This window comes from Propithecus coquereli, unplaced genomic scaffold (genome assembly GCF_000956105.1).
Source record: "Propithecus coquereli isolate 6110/MARCELLA unplaced genomic scaffold, Pcoq_1.0 Scaffold73, whole genome shotgun sequence".
In the NCBI taxonomy this organism is placed as follows: Eukaryota; Metazoa; Chordata; class Mammalia; order Primates; family Indriidae; genus Propithecus; species Propithecus coquereli.
Window position 1 is genome coordinate 274,225 of NW_012153396.1, and position 27,579 is coordinate 301,803.

At 51.4% G+C, this 27,579-nt stretch overlaps 1 protein-coding gene across 2 annotated transcripts; it reads right to left on the reverse strand.

The window, feature by feature from the left end:
- Window positions 1-965: 965 nt before the first annotated feature.
- On the reverse strand, window positions 966-27,215 carry HPS1 (Hermansky-Pudlak syndrome 1). Of its 2 annotated transcripts, none has more exons than XM_012661770.1 (20): window positions 27,138-27,215; window positions 25,493-25,609; window positions 23,693-23,809; window positions 18,251-18,388; window positions 17,912-18,054; window positions 16,672-16,780; window positions 14,253-14,413; window positions 13,677-13,788; window positions 12,927-13,025; window positions 12,753-12,819; window positions 10,663-10,712; window positions 8,917-9,087; window positions 8,646-8,825; window positions 7,709-7,770; window positions 7,426-7,560; window positions 7,270-7,335; window positions 6,068-6,212; window positions 3,586-3,699; window positions 2,026-2,108; window positions 966-1,594 (listed from the first exon to the last, which is right to left on the reverse strand). In XM_012661770.1, the coding sequence occupies exons 3-20, from the start codon at window positions 23,807-23,809 to the stop codon at window positions 1,432-1,434; spliced, it is 2,115 nt and encodes a 704-aa protein (XP_012517224.1). In that variant the 5' UTR covers window positions 25,493-25,609; window positions 27,138-27,215; the 3' UTR covers window positions 966-1,431. The 2 variants fall into 2 exon arrangements, with proteins under 2 accessions (XP_012517224.1, XP_012517223.1); XM_012661769.1 differs by having other exon boundaries at window positions 12,753-12,822.
- Between the last annotated feature and the right edge of the window lie 364 nt (window positions 27,216-27,579).

Here is a 27,579-nt window from a genome sequence, read left to right on the forward strand (position 1 = left end):
GACTTTCTGGGGACCCCCCTACTCTCAACTCAGGTGTCCCTCCACACACCCCAGGTTTATGCCGCATGTGAATCTCCCTGCTAAATCTGATTCAGGATGTTCACCCCAGTGTTATTTACGATATAGAGAAATCAGGGGGGCTGGTTAAACTAGATCCATCACAGGCAGCTGCTAAAAATTAAGGGAAAATATTAGATGACAAAAGTGGGTGTCCTAAACAGTGGTGGGCCTACAGGTTTAGTTTTTTTCCTTTGTGCTCATCTGTGTTTTCCACAATCGATATTTTTCTTAATTTCCATCCATAAAATCATGATATTCATGAGGAATACAGTCCAGTCATCTCGGGGGACATCTCATTGCTGCCTTCTAAGGACTTTAGCCCAAGGTGTGGTTCCAGCTCCCTCAGCACCTCTGTTTTCCCCAAAGCTGTTTCCTGCAAGGGAAATTCAAGTCTTCCTTGCACATTTCAGCTCGATTTCCACTGAAAACACAGAAGGCCCAGCCCCTGCACGTGTGTCACGAGGGCATCTGTTCCTTTGCTGCGGAGGGAGCTTATTTCTGCTGCGTCACTTCTCTCTGGCCCAGCACCGACCTCTTGGCCCAAGAGGAGCAAACGCTCCCTAGTCCCAGTGTTCTGAGGGTCTCTTGTCCTTGTGTCCCTTCTGGGGTAGAAACGTCTTGGTTAGAAGAGGGGGCTGTCCCCCTGGGGCAGTGGTTCTCAATTGGGCACAGCAGATTGCCTGGGAAACAAACATCAAAGCCGAGCTCCATGCCGACCAAGTAAATCCAAACCTCTGGGCCAGGCCCCGGAGCTCAAGAACTCCAGCCCCAGGGCAGACGCCAGCAGGTGTGACGGTGCCAGGATGTAGCAAGGGCCCAGAAGCACAAGCACATCTGGTTTGAATGACAACAATAACCAACATTTATTGAGCACCCACCCTGAGAGGGAGGTGCCAGCACTTTAAATGTGGGGGAGAGGTTTAGAGTCTGACAAACTTGCCCAGGGCCATGGAGAGGAAGTGGCAGAGCTGGAATTCAAACCCAGCCAAAGGAGCACCTTTTACCCAGGCAGGAAACGGCTTTCCAAGCCAGCTTTCCCCACTCAGAAAACAGCAGAAAGGGGGTGTGTTCAGACAGCCTTGGGCCCTGGCAACCTCATCTCTGTCCCCCAGGATCCAGGGAGAGGCGGCTCTGGCAGAGGAGCCGCTGCCAGCTCTAAGCTGCCAGCCACTGTAGTTCTAAGACCCCTTGGCCTCCTTCTTCCTCCAGAGGGAAGGCTTGGGGGGCTTGGAACCCCCCATGGAGGGTGGTCTAGGTGCAGTTTAAGATGCCCTGGGGCTGCCTGAGGACCCTGGCCCATCCTCAGGAGGAGGCTCTTGCCATGGGGAATGCTGGCAAGGGGGGAGAGGTGCCCAGGCAGACCACCCTGGCCTAGAGCAGCGGGATGCGGGAGGCTTCCCAGAGACGCCGGGCCAGCTGGCTGGCCTGCTGCACCAGCAGGTCGGTAGGGATGACCGACAGGTGCAGGGCCAGCAGCTCGTAGCACCTGACCGCCTCCGCTGGGCGGCTCTTGCTGTAGTAGCGCAGGAGCTTCCTGGGAAGGAAACGCAGGGCGGGATTCAGACGGAGGCCGCAGCACTGTTCCAGTGCCGGGGTCTCTCCCGGCCCCTAGCGGACAAACGCCCATCCCCTTGGTCGTATCACCAGCCCTGTACCCGGCCTCGACACCGTCTCCTCCTCACTGACCACTGTGGTGCCCTAGCGAAGAGGCGCCAGCAGGGACACTCTGGGCCCAGCACAGATGCGTGTCCATACTGCCAAGACTGCACCAGCAGGAAGTGGCAGGAATGCAAATGTGCCCTGCACTCGCCGCCTCCCCCACTGGCCACCAGGCCGCCAGGGAAGGGCTCCCAAATGGGGTTTCTAGCTTCTTGGGGTGGGGCGTTCCTGAAGGAGGAGCGCCCCCTCAGCACCCACGTCTGGTGCACGGCCCTTCCCGGCAGGCAGCCTCCCGAGCCAGGTCACCTGTAGTAGTCTCCTCCCAGCATGCCGATGGGCACCGAGTCATCGGAGAGGACAGGCACCTCGATTATCTGGAGCTTGTACCCCTGGGGACGGAGGACAGGGAGGCAGTGGTGTGGGGTTAGAACACAGCTCGTGTTAGACACACCGGGTTCGAGGCCCGCTTAGCCCTGCTAGGCACTTGAGAAAACGCGTGGATCAATTTTACCCTATTTCCTCAGGTGTGAAATGGGAGTAACAACGATCACGCTACGAACTAGAGACAACATATGCGAAGCCTCAAGTGCAGGGCCTGGCACGTAGGAGCTCTGGCCACCACTAGGAAGTGCACTTGGACTAGCAATGAGCACATGCTCGGGGGGACGTGGGTGTCACACAGGGCCTACCAGGAGCAAAGCATGATCAACGGGCCCAAGGCTCTGCTTTGAAAGAAATGGGATTCCCAGGGTAGGAGTGGTGGGGACAGGAACTAAGGTCCACTGGGCCTTTTCTGTGTGCCAGGCACAATCAGGTGTCGTGCACACATCTTGGGCACTTCTGGGGGCGCAGAGGGAAGACGGGAGCCTGCAGGTCAGGAGGGCTGAGCTCAGGCCCTGGCTTCATGCCTCACAACCTCGCGGCCCTGGCCACGGTACGTCATCTCCAGAACATCAGTGTCTCCAGCTGTAAAACGAGCTCAAAGATCCCTGCTCCTGCTGCACAGAACTGAGGGCTGACGGACAGAACAGCAGGGAAAGGCCCCAGTAACTACCCTGTGCTATGGAAACGGGGGCTGGCACCGTCAGTGGGCACAGGGGGGCAGGCGGGAGCAGGGACCAGGGGAGCAGGGGCAGAGGGAACACACCTTAGAGAGCTGGGGTAATGAGTAAAGGTGACAAGGGAGATGAAAACAGAAACAGAAGGAAAGGAGGGGAAACGAGAGGAGAGGGAGGGAGAGAGAGAGAGAAGGAGGAGGAGGAGGAGGAGGAAGAGGAGGGAGGGATAGACAGGCGGCCAGCCACACACTAAATCCCCATCACCTGTGCTTAAGCTGTAGCCACACACTAAATCCCCATCACCTGTGCTTAAGCTGTAGCAACAGCGAGGTCTAGAGAAGGAAGAACAGGCCCGGAGGCAGAGACGCCAGCCACACTGTCAGCATCACTGTCAGCTGCGGCCCGTTGGTCTGTACAATGGGAATGACAGTGCGCCACGCGTCGCACATGACCATGACGACACTGAGGCACCACTGCCGAAGCGTGCGACCTGAGTAGCCTTTCTCGCAGTGGGGCACGCGTCCATCTGCTCACGTGCGTGCCTGGACGCTGCACGAAAATAGCGTGAGTTTGTCCGACAGCCAGATGGAGGGATCACAGAGCAAAGATAAATACCCCTGGAAAAACGCGAACCTCTGAGTTCTGGGTCCCAACCTGCAGCGCTTACCTGCCGTTCTATTATTCCCATGGGCAAGAGGAGAAGGAGAGAGACACAGACTGAACACAATTCAGAAAAAAGGAAACCGAAAGTTACAGGGATGGAAAGTGTTTCCAGATCACCCTGCCCCAGGGACCGGGCCACACCCACCGTGTCATTCTCGAACCACAGGAAGTAGGAGCAGTAGAAATCCCCCTCCTGGAACAGCAGCGTGGTGTAGCCCTTCTGCAGGTATCTGCGCGCCAGCCGGATCAGAGACCAGACCTAGGGAGAGAAGATAGACAGACGGCCTGAGCCGCACCTCCTGCCTTTGGAAGGAAGCAGAGCGCTGGCCAAGCAGCTCCTAGACGGCGGGAGTCCCTCCTTAGCGCCAGGGCGCTGCCTTGGCTCGGAGCAGGAGGCTTAGTAACGAATCATTATTGGATGCATGGACTACCTCTCCAGTCATGGTGGGGATAAAATACGTGTAAAACCACTTTGTGTAGCTTTACTACACACACAAGCCATAAGTTAGTAAACTTATCATTCAGTCCAGAAAATAGCCAGGGACACTGTTAATTAACACAGTAGGAGATCAAAGTGTGGCCCTTGGAAACCGCTCCTCTGTCTAGGGTCACTCACTCACCCAGTCCCCTCCAGGGCTGGGAACTGATGGCACAGCCAGGAAGGTGCCGGGGAAGCGTGCTCCACCGTAGAGCACCCTGAGCCAGGCACGACCTCTGCTCCCGGTGACATCCAAACTGGGGCTCACCAAGGTTGGATGGAAACCCAGGACCTGAGGGACCACACGCCTGAGCTCTCCTCAGGGATGTTCTCCTGCCTAACGCGAGGACTTTCACCCACGCTGCTCGTGCACTGCCCGAGGGAAGGCAGCAGGACAGTGGGCTGCCCCCATCTCCCAGGGCTGGGAACAGGCCTGGTGAGCGCTCTCACCAAAAGCCTCAGTGGAAGGGATACGCGACCATACGCGATCCACTCCAAACCTGATCACAATGTATTATCTACTTAAATCTGCAAACAAATACATGGATTGGAAAGCAATTTGACAACATGCATCAATAACCTTAAAAACATTCCTCCCATCTGACTTAGTAATTCCATTTCTGGTAATCCATATTGAGGAAATAATCAGAGAAGAGAACACAGATGTATGTGTAAAAGATGTGTACTGCAGAATTATTTATAATAGCGACAGCCTGGAAGCAATCTCATGCTCAAACACTGGGGAAATGGTTAAGTAAATTATGCTATATTCACATGATAAAGCTGCTAAAAATCGTGTTTATAAAGAATTAATGGCACAAGGAAGTGCGTTTGATATAATGAGAAGTGAAAATGTGGTAAACACAATCACATATACAGAGTGACCTCAACTACAACAAACCACACAGAAAAACAGCGAAAAAAACCAACAAGAGACCCCAACTACCTCTGGAAACAGGGATGGAGATGGTGATGATAATGGGACCAGTAAATGCTCATATTATACATATTGCACTAAGTATCTCACATGCATCATGTAATCTTTGCAGTAGTTCTGTGATGTACATAGCATCATTATCTCCTTTTACAGATGAGGAAACTGAAGCTTTGACTACATGATACCCAAAACCACACAGTAGTAGGAGGCGAGGCTGGGCTTCCAGCACTCGGCTCTAGCACCTATCTTGTTTTAACCATGAAGATATACCTTATTTGGACCAAAAAAAATAAATTCCCCAGATATGTATATATAGTTTAGACAGTGGCAGAGGCCTCCCCTCCCTCACCAAAAATACGAGCAAGCTATGAAGAGTCAGTTAAGTCAGGGGAATAAAAGAACTTCCAGGCCGGGTGTGGTGGCTCACGCCTGTAATCCTAGCTCTCTGGGAGGCCGAGGCGGGTGGATTGTTTGAGCTCAGGAGTTCGAAACCAGCCTGAGCAAGAGCGAGACCCCGTCTCTACTAAAAATGGAAAGAAATTAATCGGACAATTAAAAATACATAGAAAAAATTAGCCGGGCATGGTGGCGCATGCCTGTAGTCCCAGGTACTCGGGAGGCTGAGGCAGGAGGATCACTCGACCCCAGGAGTTTGAGGTTGCTGTGAGCTAGGATGACGCCACGGCACTCTAGCCCAGGCAACGGAGTGAGACTCTATCTCAAAAAAAAAAAAAAAAAAAAAAAAAAAAAAAGAACTTCCAGAGAATGTTTCCTTAGCAGAAAACACCTAGTTTTAAATTCTGATGTCCAATTGATTTACCTTGCAGTTCTTTCCACTTCAGTTAACTCAGCGAACACCTGTTGAACATTTATCTATGCCAGTATAGGCCATTTCCTCGTCTTCCCTGCTGCCCAGAGTGCTCTGTGGAGCCCAAGCCCAAGCGAGTGGGAACACAGCAGGAGAGGTGGCCCAACATCGCTGAGGCCCACCTGGCCCGGGCCCGGGGTTCCTGAGGTCGACAAGACAAGCTGCTGTTCCTGAGGCGCCTGCAGTGTGTCCGGCGCACAGATGCTGACGAAGTCCCGGAAGGGTTATGGCAGGGGCCATCAGAGACTGGGAGCCCAGGGGACAGAGGAGCTTGTCTTCCTGGGCAGGGTTCAGGCCTCAGCGCCCCATCCAATGGGCACTGAAGAGTGCCTGGGCCAAGTTACCTTGGTTTTGACAAAGGCAGCCAGGGGCCCCCTGCCCAACTCCGACGAAGTCTTTTCACTGCTGCTGAGGGAAGGAGCCACCATCTGCCCGGTCGTGCGGTCCACGTAGATGAAGTGCACCAAGCCTGGGAAGTCTTCGAGGTAGGTGAAGGTGTGAGTTAAGGTGCGTATAAAGCCAGGAACCAGGGAGGGTGCTCCCCTGCCCTCGTCTCAGCGTCAAGCTCTGCCCAGCAATGGTGTCGGGAGGGCTGGGCCTGCCCTTCCCCCCAGCCAAGCCTCGGAATCCCCACCTCCCCACGTCTCCGCCACCTCCCAGCTCCCCGGCCTTGGGATGTTCTGAGATCCTTGACACTTGCACATTTAACGCGGGCAGTTCTGGGTCCTTCGGGAACACAGTACGTTCACAGTTTATCATTTTCATGAGGGAAGAACTTAAGTCAGACACTGCGAGGCTGGAGTGTGAGCAGAGCCCATAGCTAATGAGTGAGCCTAGCCGACCGCCCAGCCTACCCACCGCACCGTGATCCTGTTAATCTCCACGCTTCATCGCGGGAGGCTGGAAGACTCCCATTTGAGGCAAACAGACACCCAGGGAAGTGCGGTGGCTGGTAGCCAAATAGGCCCCCGGGCGTGCCTTTCACCTGCCTGCTGAAGAGTTTCCGGGGAGGGGGGCCTGACACTTCAGGTATTTTAATACAGGAAAAGCCTCTGTATATAAAGTCCCATGGAAAATCAGTATTCAATGAAACTAGAGTTCCGTAATTAAAGGGTCAAATAAGTTTTAGAGGTGGTTTTTTAAACAGGGATAAACATTTACTGCAGGTCTTCTCAGAGCCTTTCCATGCCACCGTGCACTGTGATGATCTAAGGAGGATGCGGCCCTCTCAAACCAGCCAGGCCACAGGAAGCTCAGCCTGTCCCCATTGCCATTTTGCCAGCTTGGCAACACGGACATAAAGGATCTTTAAGGCTTTTATGAATTAACTTTGGGACAGCAGGAATTTCTGCAACTTCAGGTTGGAATGTTCCTATAGAGAAGACACATGGGACACTAACTCCTATTACTTTCCTTGAGAGAAAAGCAGCTGAGGTAGTGGAATATTATCCTCCCCCCAGGGCCTGCGGTCCTTCCAGCCAGCAGGGGAGGGCACGATGGGCCCGAGAGGCTTGCAGGGCTGGCTCAGGCGCAGGCGCCAGGATATGACACCATGGTGATGTTCCTCCTACTCTTCACCAACAAGAAGTCCTTCCAGTCCAGCAGCTTCTCCCTGCAGGGGGAAGCAGGGATGCACAAGCTGCTGGGAGGCATGTGCCCCACGTCCCCGCTCCTGGGATCGAGGGGGCTGCACCGCACTCACTGCATGAGCTTCTGGGCTTGGTCCTGCAGGTGCTGGGGCAGGTGTGGGCCTCCCCGGCCTGGGGCTGTGGTCAGGAAGTTCAGACGGTAGATGGCGCAGAGCTGCCGCTTCACCTTCCCACACGCCTGGAGCAGCCTGGGCACCAGGAGATGAGCCCGTCACAGCAGAAGGGACCCAGGGGAGCCCCTCGCCCCTGTGTGGGCCACCCCACTCCTGCACCCAGGATAGACAGACAGATCTAGGGGAACCCCCCTCATCCCTGTCCTTGGGGCCCAGCACTTACTCCCGGGAGGATCCTGGTTCACTTTTGGAGAAGGCCTTGGTCTTAAACTCCAGCCAGGCGCTCTGTAAGGAAGACAGGCGGCAGGTCTGCTACCTGCCCGTGCTCCCACAGGGCAGGGGCTGAGCTGCGTGGAGAACAGATGCTGCAGGGGTCTGGGGCGGGCACGGGCAGCTCTCTGCAGAGGACAAGCACTCGGCGTTCTAACAGGGAGGCTTGGAGGCCCTGCGGATGCCGTGCTGCCTTCGAACTCCACAAAGAGGAGCGGTCTGGGGCCTCCCTCACTTGCTCTGCCTCCTCTAGTCCTGCTACCTTCAGACAACACGGCTCCAATGAGTCCCGGCTCCTCAAACAGACACAGGCACCACCCACTGCAGGAGTGGCCCCAGCTGCCTTGGCCCAGTGGCTGCCACCTCCCTTTGAAGCTCTGTCTAGGCCCCGTGTGGACTGTGTCAGGACACACTGCGATGGCCTGTGTCTATGGCTTGCACACTGTCCCACGTCTCTTGGTCTCAGCTCCCAGGGGCTGGGCTAGGGCTGTGTCCTGCGCTTTTCTGTGTTGCCCCTGGTGACCAGGCGTCCTGGCCACATTATAGGGGGATGCCCTGAGATGGGCTGATCACTGGCCTGTACCAATTCGCTGAACCAGGCTCTGGCTCTACTATTTACGAGCCAAGTTACAACTTATCGAAGCCTCAGTTTCTGCATCTAAAAAATGGGAATTATAATTCATGTTCTGCCAAACACATGAAAAGGTTCTGAAACTTAAAGAGCAGCTAGGTTTCTGCTGCCATTTCATACTGAGGACCACCAGGGTCATAAAGCTGTGGCGGGACAGGCACAGGACCCAGACCGCCCGCCCCCACCCGCTGCAGACTGAAGCTCTGCTGCCCGACCCCTCTCCCCTTCCCAGGCCGGTGGACCAGGCTCTGGGTCTCGCCTGAATCTCCTGTCCCCCACGATTCTTGACAAACTTGTCCATCCTCTGGCGCAGGTCTCCCATGAGGGGCTGGGACCGCAGGGCACCCCCGGCCTCTGGGCCCTCCTTCAGCTTCTTTTCCAGCAGGGAGAACCCATCCAGCAGCTGGTACAGGGCCAGTGCCAGGGGCGTGCTGGGGCTCTGAGGGAAAGAAAGGCAGAGGGCGGTGAGTGGGGCCACCCCGGAGCGGCCTTGGCCTAGCGCACCAGGGCAGGGTGCGGGGCTCTCCTACCCGGGTCAGGAGCACCATGTTGATGCCTGGCCAGAGGGGCAGGCAGTACATGGTGTGCGGCACCAGGGGGCAGTAGCTCTCCTTCATGCTGGCATCCAGGAAGATCCGTCTGGGGCTGGGAGGCGCAGGGGCCAGGGGAGCCAGTGCTGGGAGGGTGTCCTCCTCTGCTATCTGCGGGGAAGGAGAGCTGAGGTGGGAGGTGGGCAGGAGGGCAGAACCATCCGGCCTCCTCCCCAGGCCGGATCCACCCACAGCTGCCCTACCTGTGGACCATGAGGAATAAAATCTTTGAGCTCCAAGAAATTCCAGTTCTTAAGTTCATAAAGATTTCCCACTCTGCTGGAACTGCCCTGGCAGCTGTGGATCTGCTGCTGTCTCTCTCTCAGCTTTCTGGGTCTTTCTGCCCAGAGTCAGGCCTGGAGGCCAACAGGGCAGTGGGGAGGGCCCAGGAGTTGGGTGGCGGCAAAGAGGGGACAGAGAGGGCAGGAAAGACACACGTGCGTGGAAGGGGAAGAGGCTGCCTCCCTGTGCCTTCAGGGGGACAACGGTATTAAAGCCGAATGTGTCTGTCATTTTGGCCGCCCTCATCCAGACAGCCATCCGAACTGGGGAAATGGAGGCACAAAATGACTAAATGAGGAAGACTCCAACCTTAGGAAGGGATCTGAGTAAGAAAGCCTTTGGTGGGAAAAATTAGAGAATTAAGGAAATCATGAGAGATTGTATAAAAATTTCTGTATTAAGGCTGTCACTTCAGTGTTGTCTGTAACAGCAACGTACTGGCTGTTCTGGGATTTGCTAAACAAATAATAACATGCATGCGATGGACTCTTGAACAATCGTTACAAACCATACTGTTGAAGAGTGCTTAATAAACAAGAAAATGCTTAAATAAAAAAGTATAATGGGCTGGGCGCGGTGGCTCACGCCTGTAATCTTAGCACTCTGGGAGGCCGAGGCGGGTGGATTGTTTGAGCTCAGGAGTTCGAAATCAGCCTGAGCAAGAGCGAGACCCCGTCTCTACTAAAAATAGAAAGAAATTAATCGGACAACTAAAAATATACAGAAAAAATTAGCCGGGCATGGTGGTGCATGCCTGTTGTCCCCGCTACTCGGGAGGCTGAGGCAGAAAGATTGCTTGAGCCCAGGAGTTTGAGGTTGCTGTGAGCTAGGCTGACGCCACGGCACTCACTCTATCCTGGGCAACAGAGTGAGACTCTGTCTCAAGAAAAAAAAAAAAAAAAGTATAATGAAGCAAATTAGGATCCAAATTTGATAAACGGAAAAATACATAAACGTGCACAGATATGCAGTGTATGTGCATGTGCGCGTGTATAGAATCCTAGGAAAAAAGTCTAGAAGGAAACACCAAAGGTGTTAATTTTACTTTGAGGATAGGATTGAGAATAAATTTTTATTCCCTTTTCCATATTTTACTTTTGTGTTTCCCAATTTTTCTACAACAAATGCTTACATTCTTATTTTCAAAAAAACATCAAAAATTACCTTAGACTTTCACTCCTAAGAATGGTGGGGAGGGTGCAGATTTTCAGGAGCTGAGGCCCAGCGCCTGGAGGAAGGGGAGGGCAGGGTCTCCCGTAACATCCACCCTGGGCTGAGCTCGGGCACAGGGACAGGCCCTGCACTGACAGCCCTGAGATGGGCAGGGCAAGGCTGGCGCCAAGTCACCCTGGGGGTGAAACCCTCCGATCTGCTGGTGCCCAAGCAGAGCCAGGAGAAACTCACCTGAGGCGTGTCAGTGGGCGGGGTGCCCCCCTCCAGCCAGATGGTGCTACCTGCGGGCCACACGTCACAATGTAACAACGGAACCCGACAGCATGGGGGTGGTGCCCAGGTGGCCCTGCCCCATCAGCAGTGCCAGGTAGGCAGAGGCGCTGTGATGTGGCTGGAGCAGCACCCCCTTCTCACCACCCCCAGGGTGGCAGGCACAAGGAAAACTCTGCAGTCCCTGGGCTAAAGTGGCCTGGGGCTGGAGAGGGAAGGTTCCCCCAGAGCTCCTGAGGGTGGATTTGGTAATGTTGGGCGTCGGGTGGGGGGGGCATTTCCTCAGCAGTCCTCCCTTGGCCTCTCAGTCCCCACCTTGTTCCTGCCCTCTCTGTTCCTTCAGGCTCTCCCCTCCCAAGGAGTTAGTCACATATAGTCCACATTTCCCCATTCATTCGTTCAATCAGCAAACTTTTACTGAGCACCTATTACGTGCTGGGAATTGAGCTAGAGTTCCTTCCTAGCGTAGCTCACAAACCTATTGAGCCCACTACACACCTGAAATGCTACATGCTTGTAATAATACTGTTACCTCTTGTATCTCATTGCAAATAACCCTCACTGATAGCATGTTCCTACAGTTTAAACACCTGATTTGCAAATGGATGAGTGCAACTGAAGCCATTTGTAAGCTGTCAGTTCTGTGCATGGTGGAAAGCATTATGCACAGTTCTGAGGTATAAAAAACCACCAGGGAGGGAAAGGGGCTGGGAGGAGGATCCTGATGAGTGAGGGGAGGGAGCTGGGGAAAGAGGAACATCGGAGATCAGCCACAGTGGTGCTTCCCAGTGTGCCTCAGCTCGTGGGGGCTCAGAGTCTGAAGATCGCTATGGACCTCACCCCAGAAAAATGTACGAGCATGTGCAGGTTGGCACACACTCTCAGGGGCCCCAGGTCCCAGCCAGTCCAAGGACCTAAGTTAAGAACATCTAACCCAGAGGTTTTCATATTTGGCTACTCATGAAAATCACTTGGGGACCCTTAAAAATCCTGAAGCCAGGCTCAGGCCAATTAAGTTAAAATCTCCGGGTACAGGCCCAGCTTAGCAACAGGTTTTAAAGATGCCCAGTTGAGTCCAATACGCGGCCACAGGTGAGAAGCACAGCTCTAACCTAAATCTGTATGTGGCAGTGGTTCTCGCCTGAGGCGCAGCAGAGTCACCTGGGGACATCTGCTGGTATTCACACTTGGCCCCGGCTTGCTGGCACTGTCCAGTGACCGCAATGTGCATCCGGGTTGAGGGCCACTGGTCTAAGGGGGCCACATAGCACATTCCTTTCCAAACTCAGTCCCCAAGAAATCTCTCCTCCTGAGCCCTGGCCTTCTTTCTTCTGTCAGATGTTGGGGAACCTGCAGCTTTGGGGCCACATGCAGCCCTCCAGCTCCCCAAGAGCAGCCTTTGACTGAATCCAAACAAATCCCTTTATTAACAGGATCTGTTCTGTAAAATTTGGATGTAGTCAAAAGGCCACACTCAAGGATCCAGAAGGCCACAGGTTCCTCACCCGTGACCAGACCCTTCCTCTTCTCCTAAGAATTTCAGAGATAAATGTGATGAACGTGGTGCTCATTCACGGTGACGACAGAGTTTGGATTTGGGCTCATCTACTGCTCTAAGCAAGGCTGTCTATTTTTCTGTTAATAATATTTTGAATATTTACAGTTTATTTTTATTGTTTAGCCACATTCTTTGGAAACATATGTATGGTATAAAGACTGAATATTTATATTTTAAGAGGTACTTGAAACCAAATGATTATTACTTAATTATTAACTACAAGAAAGAAAGACGAGGCTGAGAATACACATAGAGAAGAATTTTTAAATGAAATCAACTTGTCCTAAAAAGCTCTGGGGATCATTTGAGTGGTCTTAACAGTCCTAGAATTCAAGCTAGAGCCAGCAGGAAGACACAGGGAGGGGAGCTGCAGGCAGCATCCTGTGCTCTAAGAGTGTGGGAGCCACTGATCCTGGGGACCCACTGAATCTGGAGATGGATTCCCCAGGGCCGCCTCTGCCTCCAGCCTCCTCCTCCTCCCCCCAGGCCTCACCTGAGCTCCGCTCGCCAGGGGAAGGGGCTGGCGTGAAGTACTCCTCGGGCAGGGAGAAGCTGTCTGTCTGCTGGGAGGGAGAAGAGCACTCAGGCTGACGCCCTCCCAGCTGGCCTGAGCTGGCCACAGGCGGAGGCAGATCCCCCCTTTCCTCCAGGCAGGGCACACACACACCGTCTCTGCAGAACTCCCCCTGGACGGGCCTGCGTAGTGAGGGCTCCGGGCCTGCTGCACCGGGATGTTCTGGCTGCTCCAGGGCCTCCGTGGGGAAGGCTGCGAGAGGGCAGGGGAGAACCTGGTTAGGCCTGTCTGCCCCGGCTCCGCCCCCGACCGCCCTCTGCCTCACAGCACTGCACAGAGAAGCCCTGCACCCCTCCACCCTGCTCCATGCGCAGCCTGGATATAAAGTCCTCAGACTCTGTCAGGATGCTTCAATTCTAGCCGGTCTGTTCTTTCTTCAGAGACACTGAAATTCCAGAAATCCCAACACATGGATATCCAAACCACCACTACCACTGATGGCAGGATGACAAAGATGGTGGCAGCCAACACTGAGTGTCGACCATGCCCCAGGTACTGTTGGGCTCTACCTTCCCAACAACACTGAGAGGCACAGGCCACTGTTACCCAGTGAGGCTCACAGGCCAGGTGTGTGTCTAGCTCACACGGCTAAGTGGTAAAGCTGGGTTTCAAACCAGGACTGACCCCGACAATCTGTACTTTTAACCCGCTAGACCGTGTGCATTCCAGAATTCCCCTTACAGCTGAAACCAGCAGGAAAAAATATCACGCCCAACCACACACCCAGTAAAAATTGTGACTTAGAAAACACAGCATCACCAGGGCAGCCCGCCCACCACTCCCCAGGCAGGTTTTCTGAGCCACTGCCCTGATGGCTCCCCTGCCTGGAGAGTCTCCCGAGACCTGAGTGTCGTCATCGTCCTCGTCCTCCGCCGTGCTCTCGCTGGGGTAGAGGTCCTGAACCAGGAGGATGAGGGCGAGCAGGTCGGCCGGGCGCAGGGAGCTGGCGCTGTGGCTGCAGAGACGGAATGGCAGCCCATCAGCACGGGCCGGCAGGCGGCAGCAGACAGGGGCAGGCAGGTTAGGGGAGACCAGCCCCTGCCCTCCAGGAGTTTGCAAATGTGCCAGCAGACTTAATCCTTTCTGGAGACAGGCAAGGTATGAATAAAATTAATTAACATCAATTTTAAAGAGAAAACTTGGTTGGTTATAAAAAGAAAAGAAAAAGATTTACCAATGGGAAAGCCCCAGGGACCAGTAATAGTATAAAAGGAAGTTCTCCTAAACCTGAGGCTCTAAGGCACTGTTCCAGGAATAAATAATCCAGACAGATGAGTGAGCTGAAAAAGGTTGAAGAACTGAATCAGGGAGGCTTTCCTGGCATGGGAGGTGGTGCTTTTCAGGTAGAGGGGAGTAAGAAAGAGGGGGGGGTGGGAACCAGGGCCTCTGAGCCGCCGCACACAGGGTCCTTGGGCTCACCTGGAGTAGAAGGCCAGCAGCTTGGAGTGCACAAGCAGGAAGGCATGCAGGACTTCCTCGCCGCCCCGCTCGGGGCTGGTGTTGACAGCGTGGACAACGTGCCGCTCCAGCGCCTCGATGCACAGCTCACAGAGCTGAGGGTGAATCAGCCGCTCCACCGCCTGGCCGTGGGTGGGCAGGAAGAGGAAGCCATGTCACCAACCACCTTCCCCTGCTCTAGGCCCTGGGCTCGGGAGTACATTCACTGTCCACACTGAGCTTATACTATGCACCAGATACTTGGGAACAGGAAGACTGAGACCAGCTGGGTCCCCACTTTCCTGGGGCTCACAGTCTGGTCGCTAGCCTCTAGTGGACAGGCAGACAATATGCAAGGAAGCACAAAGTAGGCGCCAACTATAATACGTGCTAAATACAAAATATACAGTGCTAAACTAGAGGAAAATGGCAGAGACCTACTTTGGGAGGGTGTCCAAAGAAATGTCCCTGAGGAGGTGACCTTTAAGTTAGTATCTAAAGAACTGGATGTCCTGCCAGAGGAAGAGGGGAGGAAGAACACTGTAAGCTGAGGACACAGCAGAAGCAAAGGCTCTGAGGTGGGCAGAAAATTTGGAGCAAAGCTGTCCAACTGAAATATGAGGTAAGCCCTATGCGTAAGTTAAATTTTTCTGGTAACCACATTAAAAAGTAAAAAGAAACAGATGACATTAATTTTAATAATATATTTTATTTTACCCAATATATCTAAAATATTATCAACATATAACATAAAAGCATTTTTTTGGTGCTGTTATCAAAATCTGGTATATATTTCACATATATAGTATAACTCAACTTGGACTAGCTACATTTCAAGTGTCAACAGCCACAAGTAGCTAATGGCTACCATATTGGACAGATCTAAATGTAGAATATTCCTGAAACTGAAAGAAGTCCCATGGGACCAGTGCTCAGTAAGTAAGGACAAGAGAGGCATGAGATGAGGCCAGGGTGAGACAGGCAGCAACAGATCCTACAGGGGCTGGTAGGCTTGGGAAGTAGTTTGGATTTTATCTTAACTACGTTAGGTCACCTCTTACAAGAAGTCTTTCCTGATGCCTCAGAAAGAGTTGACCATTCCATCCCTTGTGCCACAATGGCTTTTGATGAGAAACCTAATATGGCACCCAGGATTCTTTACTGTATTTTTTAGTATATATGCATGGCTGATTTCTCCTCAAAGGCAGGGATTGTGTATTTATAGGGCCTGGCACACCTCTTAGCATGATAGGTGCTATACATTTATTGGAAGAGTGAATGAGTGAAGGTGTGTGAATTAGTTCCTTCAGATCTATCTTCCAGTTCACTAATTCTCTCTCTAGCTATGTTTCATTTGTTATTTATTACAACACATCCCTTCATATTTTCATTTGAACAATTATGTTTTCATTTCTAAAATATATACAGGAAAGAATCAAAAATCTTCCCAGTAATTTTTCAGTTTCTTGCAATTTGTTCCTTTTTCTGAGTCTACCTTTTATATTTCAGTTATTTTATATTCTGTACCTAATAATTCTAATATATAAAGCTCCTTGGGATCTAAACCTGTTAGTGATTGGTTCCCCTGACTCTCACTCATGGTGGTTTATTTTCTTGTATATCTAACCTTCTTTAATTGTGAGCTCATATTTGCTTGATCTCAATTTGTCCTTCAAAGTGGTAGTTTTCAAAGTGTGGTTCTTGGACCAGCACAATCAACATCACCCGGGAATTTTTTAAAAATGCAAATTCTAGAGCCCCCATTCCAAACCCACTTAGTGAGAAACTCTGAGAGTGAGGCCCAGTAACTTGTATTTAACAAGCCCTAAAGAAGATTCTGACACATACTGGGGTATAAGAACCATTGATCCAGAGAGAATTAGTGTTTGCCTCCACAGGGAGCCAGGGAGTGCTACTGCCCAAAGCCACTGTAGCTCCTCTGGTCTGGGCTTAACCTAGAGCTACCGGTTCAGCTGCTCTATGTTGCCTCTGGCCTAAGGCTAGTTCATGGCTGTAGTGTTGGTATCATTTGCACTCAGGGCGCTCTTGCCTTTAGTGCTGCTTTTTTCTCACTGCTTTCCACTCTAGCTTCAGCTCAATATAATTTTTGTGGGGGGAGGAGAGCAGGGTTGAAGGGGCTATCTTCAGAGATTTCTATAATTTGCAGTGAACTCCAAAGCATTAAAAAATCTGTGTTACCCAGGATCTAGCTGTTTTTATATGGGAAGGCCCATCAAAGAACCCCACTCACCATGTTGCCAGAAAAAATAACTCCCTGAACACATGAGTTTTAAGGTCGGCTTGTGCCTTCACTTCTTAGTGGCAAAATGTGGTTTTAAAGCCAGATGCCCCCTCTGACCCAACACCTTCAGCCCTGAGGACTCCCACGCCCAGTAGTCACCTCCACAGCGAAACACTGCTCTTGCTCCCGCAGGCGGCCGTAGGTCCATAGCAGACGCTGGAAGCGCTCCCACACCCGGACACGCTGCTCCAGGTCTGAGGGCCGCAGCCTGGGGGCAGAGCCAGAGGGAGCAGGAGAGACTGTGAGAAAGCTGGTTTCCCCAGCCCCAACCAAAGGAGCACAGTCCCAGCTCAGCATCAGAGCTGGGTCAGCTCATGTGTCGTGACCACGTAACTGGGACAGCCACATAGCACAGAGGAGGCCGTGTTTCTGGCTGAGCCCTAGCTGTGGGGTGGGGGCATGAGCACGGAGCCAAGAGGCAGGCACCTGAGCAAATTGCCGCACACACAGACACGTCACACAAAGCCAGCTAGAGACAGACCCAGGGTGGTGCCTGAGTTTTCCATGCCTCTCACATCCCCTACAGGTCACTGAGACAGAAAGCTCTAGTCTGTCACCAGAGCCACACACAGGGCCACAGCCACCTCAAATGCTGACGAGACCCGCACTGGGCATCCCAATGAAACTGTGAGCTACCTGGGCTAAAATGACTCAGGAAATGTTTGCTAACTTGACAAGTGTCTCCATATGGGTACTCGCTCGCCATCACTACAAAACTCAAAGGACCCAGAGTTCCAAACTTTGCTACTTCCCATCTGTATGGGAGAATCAGGGCGTGATCCCAGCCTCACTTCTAGGCCTGCATTTCAACCGCATTTCTTTTCTGGGGTCCTTCCCACCACTCTCTTTCCCTGATTTCTTTACTGCTGGCCTAGACACAGGTTTGGGGGTCTGTCCTCTCAGAAAACATTCACACGATTATATGAGCGTGCACAGGCATGTGCTGTTCTGGAGCGAGAGTCTAAAAGCTTCTCTGACAAGCCACTGAGGACTAGCTCACACCAGGTATACAGGGACAGGCAACTGGTGTTAGGGGAACAGGACGAGCACTGGACTTAGAATCCTGAGCTCTGATCTCCAGGCCGGGTGGTGCCACCAACCAGCTGGATGGCCCTGAGCAAGCTATTTAAATTCTCTGTCCTCAGTTTCCCCCATATGTAACATGGAAAGGATGGATAAGATGGTCCATTCGAGCTCTGCTTCTCTGACTCAGAGACCCAGCCAGGGGCAGTGGAATGGCAGCTTTACAGAGGCCGGGCGCCTGCTGCCTGGCCCAGCAAGGATGCTCAGCAAAGGACGTCGGGGGTGGGGGGTGGTGGCACCAGCTTGGAGGACTCACTCCTTTCGGATGAGCTGGCTGTCCACGGTCACCAGCCCGAAGTGCACCTCGAACAGGTACTTGAGCACACACAGCTTCCGCCGAAGGTCCCCCTCAGTCTCTGTGTGGTCTCCATTGATGGCGATGAACAGGCACTCTCCAAACTGTAGGCACAGCCGGGCCAACGTCAGCCAGCCCCAGGCCTTCCCTTCACCTGCCCCCATCTCTGCGGACAGGGAAGGGGAGGATCGGGTCCCAAGGGACCTGGATAAGATGCAGCTTCTGCCTTCCAAAGGAGTCTAAAGTACAAGATAGGGAGAAGCTTTGGACTCCCCACAGAGTGAAGAGCACCGTACTCACCAGGTGAAGGACATACAGGTGGCTGTCATTTTCCGTTGAGAAGCAGGTGTACGTGTCTGAGAGCTTCTCCAGCATCGTCATGGAGGAGATGATGACCGGGGCAAGGAGGGTGCTGAGCTGGTCCTCCAGGGCGGGGAGCTGCAAGAGGGGAGAAAAGGACACTGCTTAGAGTGGGCCAGACACCAGGGACAAGACCCAGGCCTGGACATCGAGGGCTCCAGAGGGCCAGACCCGCCTGGGAGGTTTTCACTGTCCTACTAGGGAGGGGGACCAAAAGACACCGTGGGTGGTGGTTAGGAAGGCTGGGAAGGGTCACCAGCTACCCGTGCTGTTCAGGCTCAGAAGGGAGAGGGAAACACTAGGAACGAGGCTGCAGCACGACAGGGGAATGTGCGGAGCACGGGACCGAGGAGGAAGTTCGTGGCAGCTCCATGCTGTTGGTTCCAGTAAGTCTACTTTGGAGAATTTATCCCATGGAAAATGACCAGAGAGGGGGACGAAGACACATGCACAAAGATGTTCACTACAGCACAGTTTACTGTAAACTGGAAAAAAACATTAATGTCCAGCACCAGGAAGCAGCTACATAAATTTCAGTACATCTAAATGATGGAAGAGTCCATAGCCACTCAAAATATTAGAGTGTTTCAATGACGTGGAAAATTCCTCTGATATAATGTTGTAGTAAAAAAAAAAAAGGCGGATGGATGCTCTGTATTTAAAAATGCATGAAAAAAAACAACAACGTGTTGAAAAACACTAAGAAAGTGAACACTGTTAAAGTCAATACTTCTGGACAGAGAGATCATGAATGATTTTTTTCCTCTACTTTTTATGTTTCTGTACTACCCTATTTTCCACAACATGTGTGCCTTTACTCTGATAAGCTCTTCCCCATCCATTCTCTCCACCCTGCAAAAGAAGGAACAAAACACATAAACAAAAACCAAAAGGAACTGCACAGATGTGTTGAAAATCTGTGAATAAAAACAGGATAAAGCCAGTGGAATGATAACAACTCAAATTCTTCACAGTAGAATAAAGAGAAAGGAAGAAAACAGCAGACCTTTCCCGAGCCACTTTCAGGAGACGAGAATGAAATATGAGAAGGCGGATCCTTAACTTGGAGCTGGGGAAATCTACAAGGAGCTGAGTAAGACCTTGCCTTGAAAAGAAAAACAGGCAACTGGTCAGTGGTCATCTGTGGCATTTAAAAGATGAGTGGGACATGGCACTATTCTCCTGCCAACATTCAGGAACCGAGGACTGTGCCCAGCTCTTGCAGCCTGCCACAGTGGGTCCTTCTCATCCTCCGGTCCCAGCTCAGATGGCTCCTTTGCTGACCACCCTCAGGCTATCCCACCCAGCCACCCCCATCCCATACCCTGTGTAACTTCTTCAGACCATTTGTCACTACTGAACTCATGGTATTTACTTGCCATCTGGTTCACTGACCATCATCCCTCTTTAGACTCTAAGTTCCATGAAAGCAGGAATCATGTTGCTAAGTTCACTGTTTTATCCCCAGAGGCCAGCACGTAGTAGGTTCTCAATTAAAATTTGCTGAAGGAATACCCGCCTTAGGCAAGAATAGGCAAGAATAAATGTTTGTTGAATTATTCACATACCATGATTTTCTTGAACTGTCGTTAATAAATTATATTAATAGAAACGTCACTTAAAAATCTGGATTGTGTATATATAGCAACTCATCTTAATAGCAGTAGTCATGTCCCACATGACAATGTTTTGGTCAACGATGGATCATATATACAAAGGTGGTTTCATAAGATTATAATGCCACATTTTTACTGTACCTTTTCTATGTTGAGATATGTTTAGATACATACACACTTACCACTGTGTTACAACTGCCTGCAGTATTCGCTACAGTAACATGCTGTACAGGTTTGTAGCCTGGGAGCAACAGGCTGCACCACACAGCCGAGGTATGTAAGAGGCTACACCATCTAACTTTGTGTTAAGTGCATTCTGTGACATTCACACAGTGACGAAATTGCTTAACGATGCATTTCTCCCAACATATCCCCACCATTAAGTGAGGCTTGATTGTAGCTTTTCCTGCAGATATAACTTTTATTTGGTGAGGGGAGATGAAAATTTTTGGTGTATGTAGAGGTAAAGGGGCATTCTCATATATTACTTGGTGGAATTATAAAGTGGTACAATATCTTTGAATGGTTTTTGACTCAATATTTCCATTTTTGAGAATTTATCCTAAGGAAATAATCAAATAAGTGATAAAACTCAAGCACAAATGTTCCTTATAGCAATAGTGGCAGCAAACTGGAGCAGTATATATGTTCAGCAGTAGGAAAATGGTTAAGTAAATTATACCTTTATTCACACACTAGAATATTATGCTTATGTTAAGAATTATGCTTCTGAGAATATTTAACAAAATGGAATAAAGATCTTGATATAATGGCAAATGAAAAAAACAGGAACTAAAACTGGAAATGTGGTATGATCTCAACTATATAGAAAAGATAAAAACCCAAAGAAAGTGTAACAAAAGGCTAATAGCTCTGGGTAGTGGAAGTACAGGTCATTTAAAAAATATTTCTTTTAGGCCGGGCGCGGTGGCTCACGCCTGTAATCCTAGCTCTCTGGGAGGCCGAGGCGGGCGGATTGTTTGAGCTCAGGAGTTCGAAACCAGCCTGAGCAAGAGCGAGACCCCGTCTCTACTAAAAATAGAAAGAAATTAATTGGACAACTAAAAATACATAGAAAAATTAGCCGGGCATGGTGGCACATGCCTGTAGTCCCAGCTACTCGGGAGGCTGAGGCAGGAGGATCGCTTGAGCCCAGGAGTTTGAGGTTGTTGTGAGCTAGGCTGACGCCACGGCACTCACTCTAACCCGGGCAAAAGAGTGAGACTTTGTCTCAAAAAAAAAAAAAAAAAAAAAAAAAAAAAAAAATTTCTTTGTATTTCCAAATTGCCTACAATTAACTTACATTGTTATATTTATATGATCAGGAAAAAAGGGTGTTGCACCTAAAAAATAAAATTTTAGAGAATTTTTTCCTTTTTTTGGCCCTGGCCCTGCATAGCCCGACCCCCACATGGCCCCGTCCTGCCCCTGCCTACAGCCCTGGTGCCCCCATACTCCCCAGCCCCGCACAACTTGTGCAGCTGTACCTGGCCACCTTGGAGCCCAGCTAGCTCAAGGATGACAGAGGGGCATCCGTGGGTGTCCCCAGTATGCCCCCAGTAGGTGACAGAAATGCCTATGCCCTATCTACCTTTGCAAAGGCTGCTTCTAAAATAAAGAATGACCAACCTTCCCACGGTGCTCCCTCCGTGCCAGGCCCTCAACTAAGGGCTCTGCACACGTACCTCCGAAGACTTTTTCCTTCACACTAGACATTTAGGAACTGAAAAATCAGGAGTTTGTTTCTTTACCAGGTTTTTAATAAAGAGGAAGAGGAAGCCTGCCAAATGGTTTGCTTCTTAAACTGACCTAGTTGAAACAGTAGAAATACCTAAAACTGAAATATCTAAAAATTCTTTTAAAAATTGTATGTATTGGCTGGTAAAAAATAAAAGAGCCTAACACACAGTCCTATTTTTTAGCTTAAATAAAACCGCCTGTATGTCTATAATCTCTGGTATCTTGTCTTCTCCTACAGACTGTGACAAGAATATTGGTGATGCTGACGGTGGGATAACCTGCTGAAGTGAAGCTGGCTCAGGCACTGGTCAGGTGACCTGGCCCGTTAGAGCAGGAAGGGCAAGAGAGGTAACTGGTCTATGCTGCTGCACAAATGCAAAATTCTCTCTACTACATGTCCAATAAAAATTTTTTTAATCCAAAATTAATCTGGAAAAATTTTCAAAATAAATTACTCCTTTAGAATGCACAGTGGAAATTATATAAGTGAAAATGACAAGTATTCCTGAGTTGTACCATTAAAGTGTTAAATTGGATGTCTGTATGAAAAAAAAAAACAAAAACCTTGATCCATACCTCACACCATATACAAAGATGATTACACCTAACATAGAACCAAAAATTATAAAATTTCCAAAATAAAATATAGGAAAAATGCTGTGATTTGGGGTTGGGCAAAGATTCCTTACCTATGACACTAAAAGCATGATCCATAAAAATGAAATGGATACATTGGAGTTATCAAAAATTAAAAACTTCTGCTCTTTGAAAGATACTATTAAGAGAATATAAAGAAAAGCCACAAACTGGAAGAAAATATTTGTAAAACATATATCTAATAAAAGACTTGAATCCAAAATATATTCGAAGCTCTCAAAACTCAGTAAGAATATTAAGAAGAAACAATCAACCTGAATAAAAAATAGGCAAAAGATATGGCAAATAAACACATGAAAAAATGCTCTAAATCATTAGTCATTAACAAAACAAAAATTAAAACACAATGAGATTCTACTAGACATCCATTAGCATGTCAAAAGTAAAAAGACTCTGTTAGCGAGGGTATGGAGGAACTGTAACTCTCAAACACTGTGAGTGGAATGGAAAATGACATAACCACTATGGAAATGTCTGGCAGTTTCTTAAGAAGTTAAACATACACCTACATGATCCAGCCATTCCCCGGTAAGTATCTGTCCATGAGAAATGAAAGCATGTGTCTATACGTAGACTTGTACATGAATGTTCACAGCTGCTTTATTTGTAATAGTCAAAACTGGAAACAACAGAGATGTCCATCAACAGGTAAATGAATAAATTATGGCACATTGATATAACAGATTACTACTCAGCAATGTACTACGGATACGTGCTACAACATGGATGAATCACACAGTACCTACGCTGAAAGAAGCCAAACCAAAACCAAACTACACCCAAGTACATACTGTATGAGTCCATTTATATAAAAGTCTATAAAATATAAACTAAGCTATCGTGACAGAAAGCAGATCTGTGGTTGCTATGGGGTGGGGGTGGCCAAGGAGGGATTATACCTTTGGGGTGGCAGATACGCTCATTTTATTGACTGTGATGGAATAAGGTATATATACATATCAAAGCATATCACATTGTGCACTTCACATACATGCGGTTTATGGTGTGTCAATTACACCTGAATACAGCTGTTTAAAAAATTAATGTGAAGTGTATGTTAAACTTTTTAGGTAGAGAAACTAATGACACTAAGTTTCTCTGCTGCGTGATTAAAATTCGACTCCTCTTGCCCTCATTTAGCCCAGTAGCCCTGGTGGGGGGGTGGGGGTCCCTGCACTCAGAGCACGAGGAGGCCGACCCCCGAAGACGCGAGTCCAGGTGCGAAGGACACTGGACCGTGCACACCGCCCTGCCGATTGCTCAGGCTGGCCCAGGAGGGTGAACACAGGCTCTCCTGCCTCCTTGCCTTTGCTAGTTTTGTGCTGTTCCCTCCCCTCCATCCTCCTGGGACAGCCCACTCCACACTCACCTCTTCCTCCTCATCCTCTGACTGCTCAAACTTCAGCCGGACACTCTCTTCAAACTCCTTGTCTGTCCAGTAGAAGAGGACCTCTGCACCCTCAGTGGTCACCAACACGCACTTCATCTGCCAGGGAGAAGCAAGTCAAGGTCACCCGGGACCCCTGCCCATGAGCTCAGCCTGAGTAATGGAGAGGATCCCAACCCCAGCAAGCATTCATGGACCCCTCTGCACACCAGGCTCTACCATAAGCGCTTCCCAGTGTTACTGTCACACCCTCACAACTTGATAAAGCGGGGCTCTTTGGTTACCCCCATATCACAGGGCGGGGCACAGACACAGCTGAAAGTGGCAGAGCCGGGATCTGAACGCAGACCTGTCTGGTGCCAAGGCCAGGGCTCTGTCCTCTGTTATCTGGCCCCTTTCACCATAGCATCAGACCCACCATGGGGCCTACTGGAACCAAACTGGGTAGGGAACGGATCCAGTTCTTAGTCTCGACACAGAACCAACTATGCGGGGAACCTGGTCTGGAATGGAGCAGCCCTGAGATCTTGAAGATGAGTCTCAAAGTCCATGAGGAATTTATGTCAGCATTACAGAAATTCCATTCAAAAGCTCCCCCTGCTCTTGGCAGAAACAGAATCTGCCTAAGGACCCTGTCCATGGTTCCTTCTCGCACCTATTTAGCTGCCACTCCTCTGGCCACATCCAGCAGTGACCTTAACCCCTCCCAACCTCCTTCCCCACCACCCACTCATGCACCCTCTGTGCCTGGTTGTACGAGAAATGCATTTTACCATTCACCCACTGGTAGATTCTCAATACAGAGCTTCCCACACTGTGCCTTGGCCCTCTGGGGCGCAGCAGGACATCAATCCTCTAAAACCCTGGGGGCCCACCAAGTCTGGCGAGGCCAGAGCTGCAGGTGGCAGCTTGCAGCTGAGAGGCCTCAGGCAGGAGCTTCAAACCCTCTCGTGTGCCTCAGTGTGCAACGTAGACGTGACCATGTTGCACACGTGCTCAGCATGACTGATGAGGAAGCTCTGCTCTAGCTCTCCCATGAGTGGCTGTGTGGCTTTCTCAGAAGGATTACAGCATCTCAGGCCTTGTGCTCCATCATCTTCAGGATCCCTGTGTCTGGCTCAGTGGTGCTTAGTGAATTCCTCCCAAATGCTAACTCAGAGCACCTGGCCCCAAGGTGTTCGCAGGAGAATGTGGGGAGATCTAGCAGCCCAGGGAACAAGGAATGCAGCCTGTTTCCACGGAGTTGCTGAGCACTAAGGCAGAAAAGGAGAGAGGCACAGGTGTGGAGACGAGGTTGCTGAGAGAGAGCAGGTGGACCTGAAGAAGCTGCTCTGGGACTCCTGGCAGAGTGTGACAAAGAAGAGGGTTTGCGGGGTCAGCCTGACAGGAAGGAAGTGCATGGGCCGGGGAAAGGCAGGCTGTGGACAGGCTGGCTGGAGACGGGCGAGGTCAAGGTTGTGGAGGCCAGTCATCTTGGTGTGAGGAAATGAGCGCTCGCTCCCTGGTGGGGCCAGGCCAGTGGAGAGGAAGGGGCCAATTCAAGAGCTGCAGCTAAGTGACCTAGCAGGCCTTGATGACCGCCTGGATGCAAGGGAGGAAGGAGAGACTCGGCACCAGCATGAAGGTGATGTCAGGATGCAGAGCTGGGCAAGGGGTGGGGATGAGAGTCAGCAGAGCCCAAGGTGCTCAGCCCACTGCCCATCCCATTCCGCTGCCTCGCACAGCCCCAGGGCAGGTGCTGCCTGCCTCCCTGTCTGCCCCAGGTGGGGCAAGATCATCTACCTCGACACGGAGCACTGCAGAGCCTCCAGACAGCCAGAGGTTCAGGAAGGACTGCAGTAGACAGACTTGGTGACCAGCTCATGGGAAAGCAACGCAGCATCCTCAGTCCTGCAAACGCTTAAAACAGAAAGAGCGTGAGGGCAAGCACAGACACTCTAGTCTCGACTGCTGCACAAGCTGGAGAAGGGCTGCGTGGTCCCAGGTCTCTCCAGGCCCTGAGGCAGTCTGCTCAGAACATACCCCAGCTCCTGCCCCTCTCCTCCATCATGGAGAACATGAAGAACCTGGCCAGCACTGCCCACTCTCACTTCTCTGTGGGTCACTCAGAGTTCCCCAGCAGTTCCAGGGAGCCTGCTCTGGGTGACCGATGGGAGACAGCATGGCACATCCCAGGCCTCGGGGGGACGCAGTCCCAGCCCCAGTGAAGAGAGTAGGCATTCTGGATGGATGTGGCCAATGGCAATAAACCCTAGCAGAAAAGGCAGCGGGACCAGGTTCTATAACAGGTTTGTCTCTGCCAAGTCACTTACGCCTCCCCAAGCCTGAATCTCCTGGTGTGAAACGGAGCAACAACCGCTGGCTCCGCCTCGCTGCAGGATTACAGGGAGTCACGGGAGCAACCTTAGCGAGCTCTGCCGTTTTACAGACATGGGGGTCTTTATTCTTATTTTCCAGCTTCCTTTTTTCAAATAACAGGGTAGGCAAAACCGGTTCCAGAGTCATTCATATTCTGATAAAAGGCAGGAACCATAGAAAACTTAATCAGGAAATCAAACACTGTAAATAAATAAGTGGCAAGTGACTCCTAGGCACAGAGAAAGGGCTGTTAGGGGTTCAGCATCTTCTGCAACCTAACTCTGAGACCAACTCCACTACCTGCACGATTGACCTTAATGCCAAGTTTCCCCAAACATGGGGATGCTTTCAACGGGCAGTAGGTTCTGCAGCTTTTTTGTTTGTTTGTTTTTATCAAAGGCTGTTGGAGAGAGAACCCAGCCGGTGTCATTTTGTGATTTCTGTGTTCTCCTCGCTGTCCTGCTCTAGAGAGGGAACTCAGAGGGGACTTACTGGTAAAGGGAGCCCCAGACGGCGCTGGGCCAACCCGAGAGGAAAAACACCCAGCCCTCATTGTCACCATCTGGATCTCGGGCTCTCCCCCACTCCCCAGCGAACTGCCCCTTCGGCCTTGGGTCCCGTCTTCCAGCAGCTCGAGCTCCGGCCCTGCCCCACAGGGATAGGAGACCTGGGAGGCGGGGGAGCCTCGCTGAGCCGGGGCGCGGTTCGCCGCCGCGGGGCGCCCACCCAAGGGCTGGCTTCCTGTTTGTCCAGCACGCCACAGCCACAGTTTCTGCCCAGTTTCACCCCAGTTCCACCTCTCCCCCGCCCCCGAACCTCACAGCGACCTTGGGAAAGAGGCTGGATTTGTGACACCGCCTCACTTCAGGGCTGGAGAAACTTTGGCTCGGAGAGGTGAAGCGACCCGCCCACGGCGACACGCCTGCGATGGCTAGGGGCCCGCTCCCGGGGACCCCTACGGCCCCTGCCCGACTTCCGGGAGGGCTGCGCGGGGACTCCCGGAGGAAGCCCCCCGCCCACGGAGGGGACAGCCAAGGGATGCGCTCCACAGCCTGGGAGGCCCACGTACCAGATCGCGGACCACACACCGCCCGGCCGGCCCGAAGCCTGGCGCGCTTCCGGGAAGGCCCACGTGACTGGCCCACGTGACCACCCCGCCCGGGAGGGGGTTCTCCTCTCCTCGCGTGGATCCAAGCCCCGCCCCTGCCGGCGAGCCCTGGCCAGATGAGCCGCGCGCTCCTGCTGGGCGCTCTCGTCCCGCCGGCTCCGAATCGGGCCGTCCTGTGGCCACATTCCTCCTATCAACGCGGAGGGCACTGAGGCGCACAGGGTTGGGGAACGTGTCCACAGCCATCAGAGGCACCGGTTGTGTGTCCGGCACTGTGCTTGGCCCTTCCACTTGCCTCAGCTCAAGTGATTCCCCACCAAGGCACTGCAACAGTCCCAATTTAGACCCATTTTACAGAAAAGGAAACTGAGGCTCAGAGAGAAGAAATAACTTAACGAGGGGC

Coding starts and splice junctions, on each gene's coding strand:
- HPS1 (XM_012661769.1), bottom strand. CDS start 23,809: ATGAAGTGCGTGTTGGTGACCACTGAGGGTGCAGAGGTCCTCTTCTAC. Junction 13,026..13,676: donor AGGACGATGACGACACTCAG/GTCTCGGGAGAC, acceptor GCCCTCTCGCAG/CCTTCCCCACGGAGGCCCTG. Junction 7,771..8,645: donor GTGGGGGACAGGAGATTCAG/GCGAGACCCAGA, acceptor TCTTCCTTACAG/AGCGCCTGGCTGGAGTTTAA.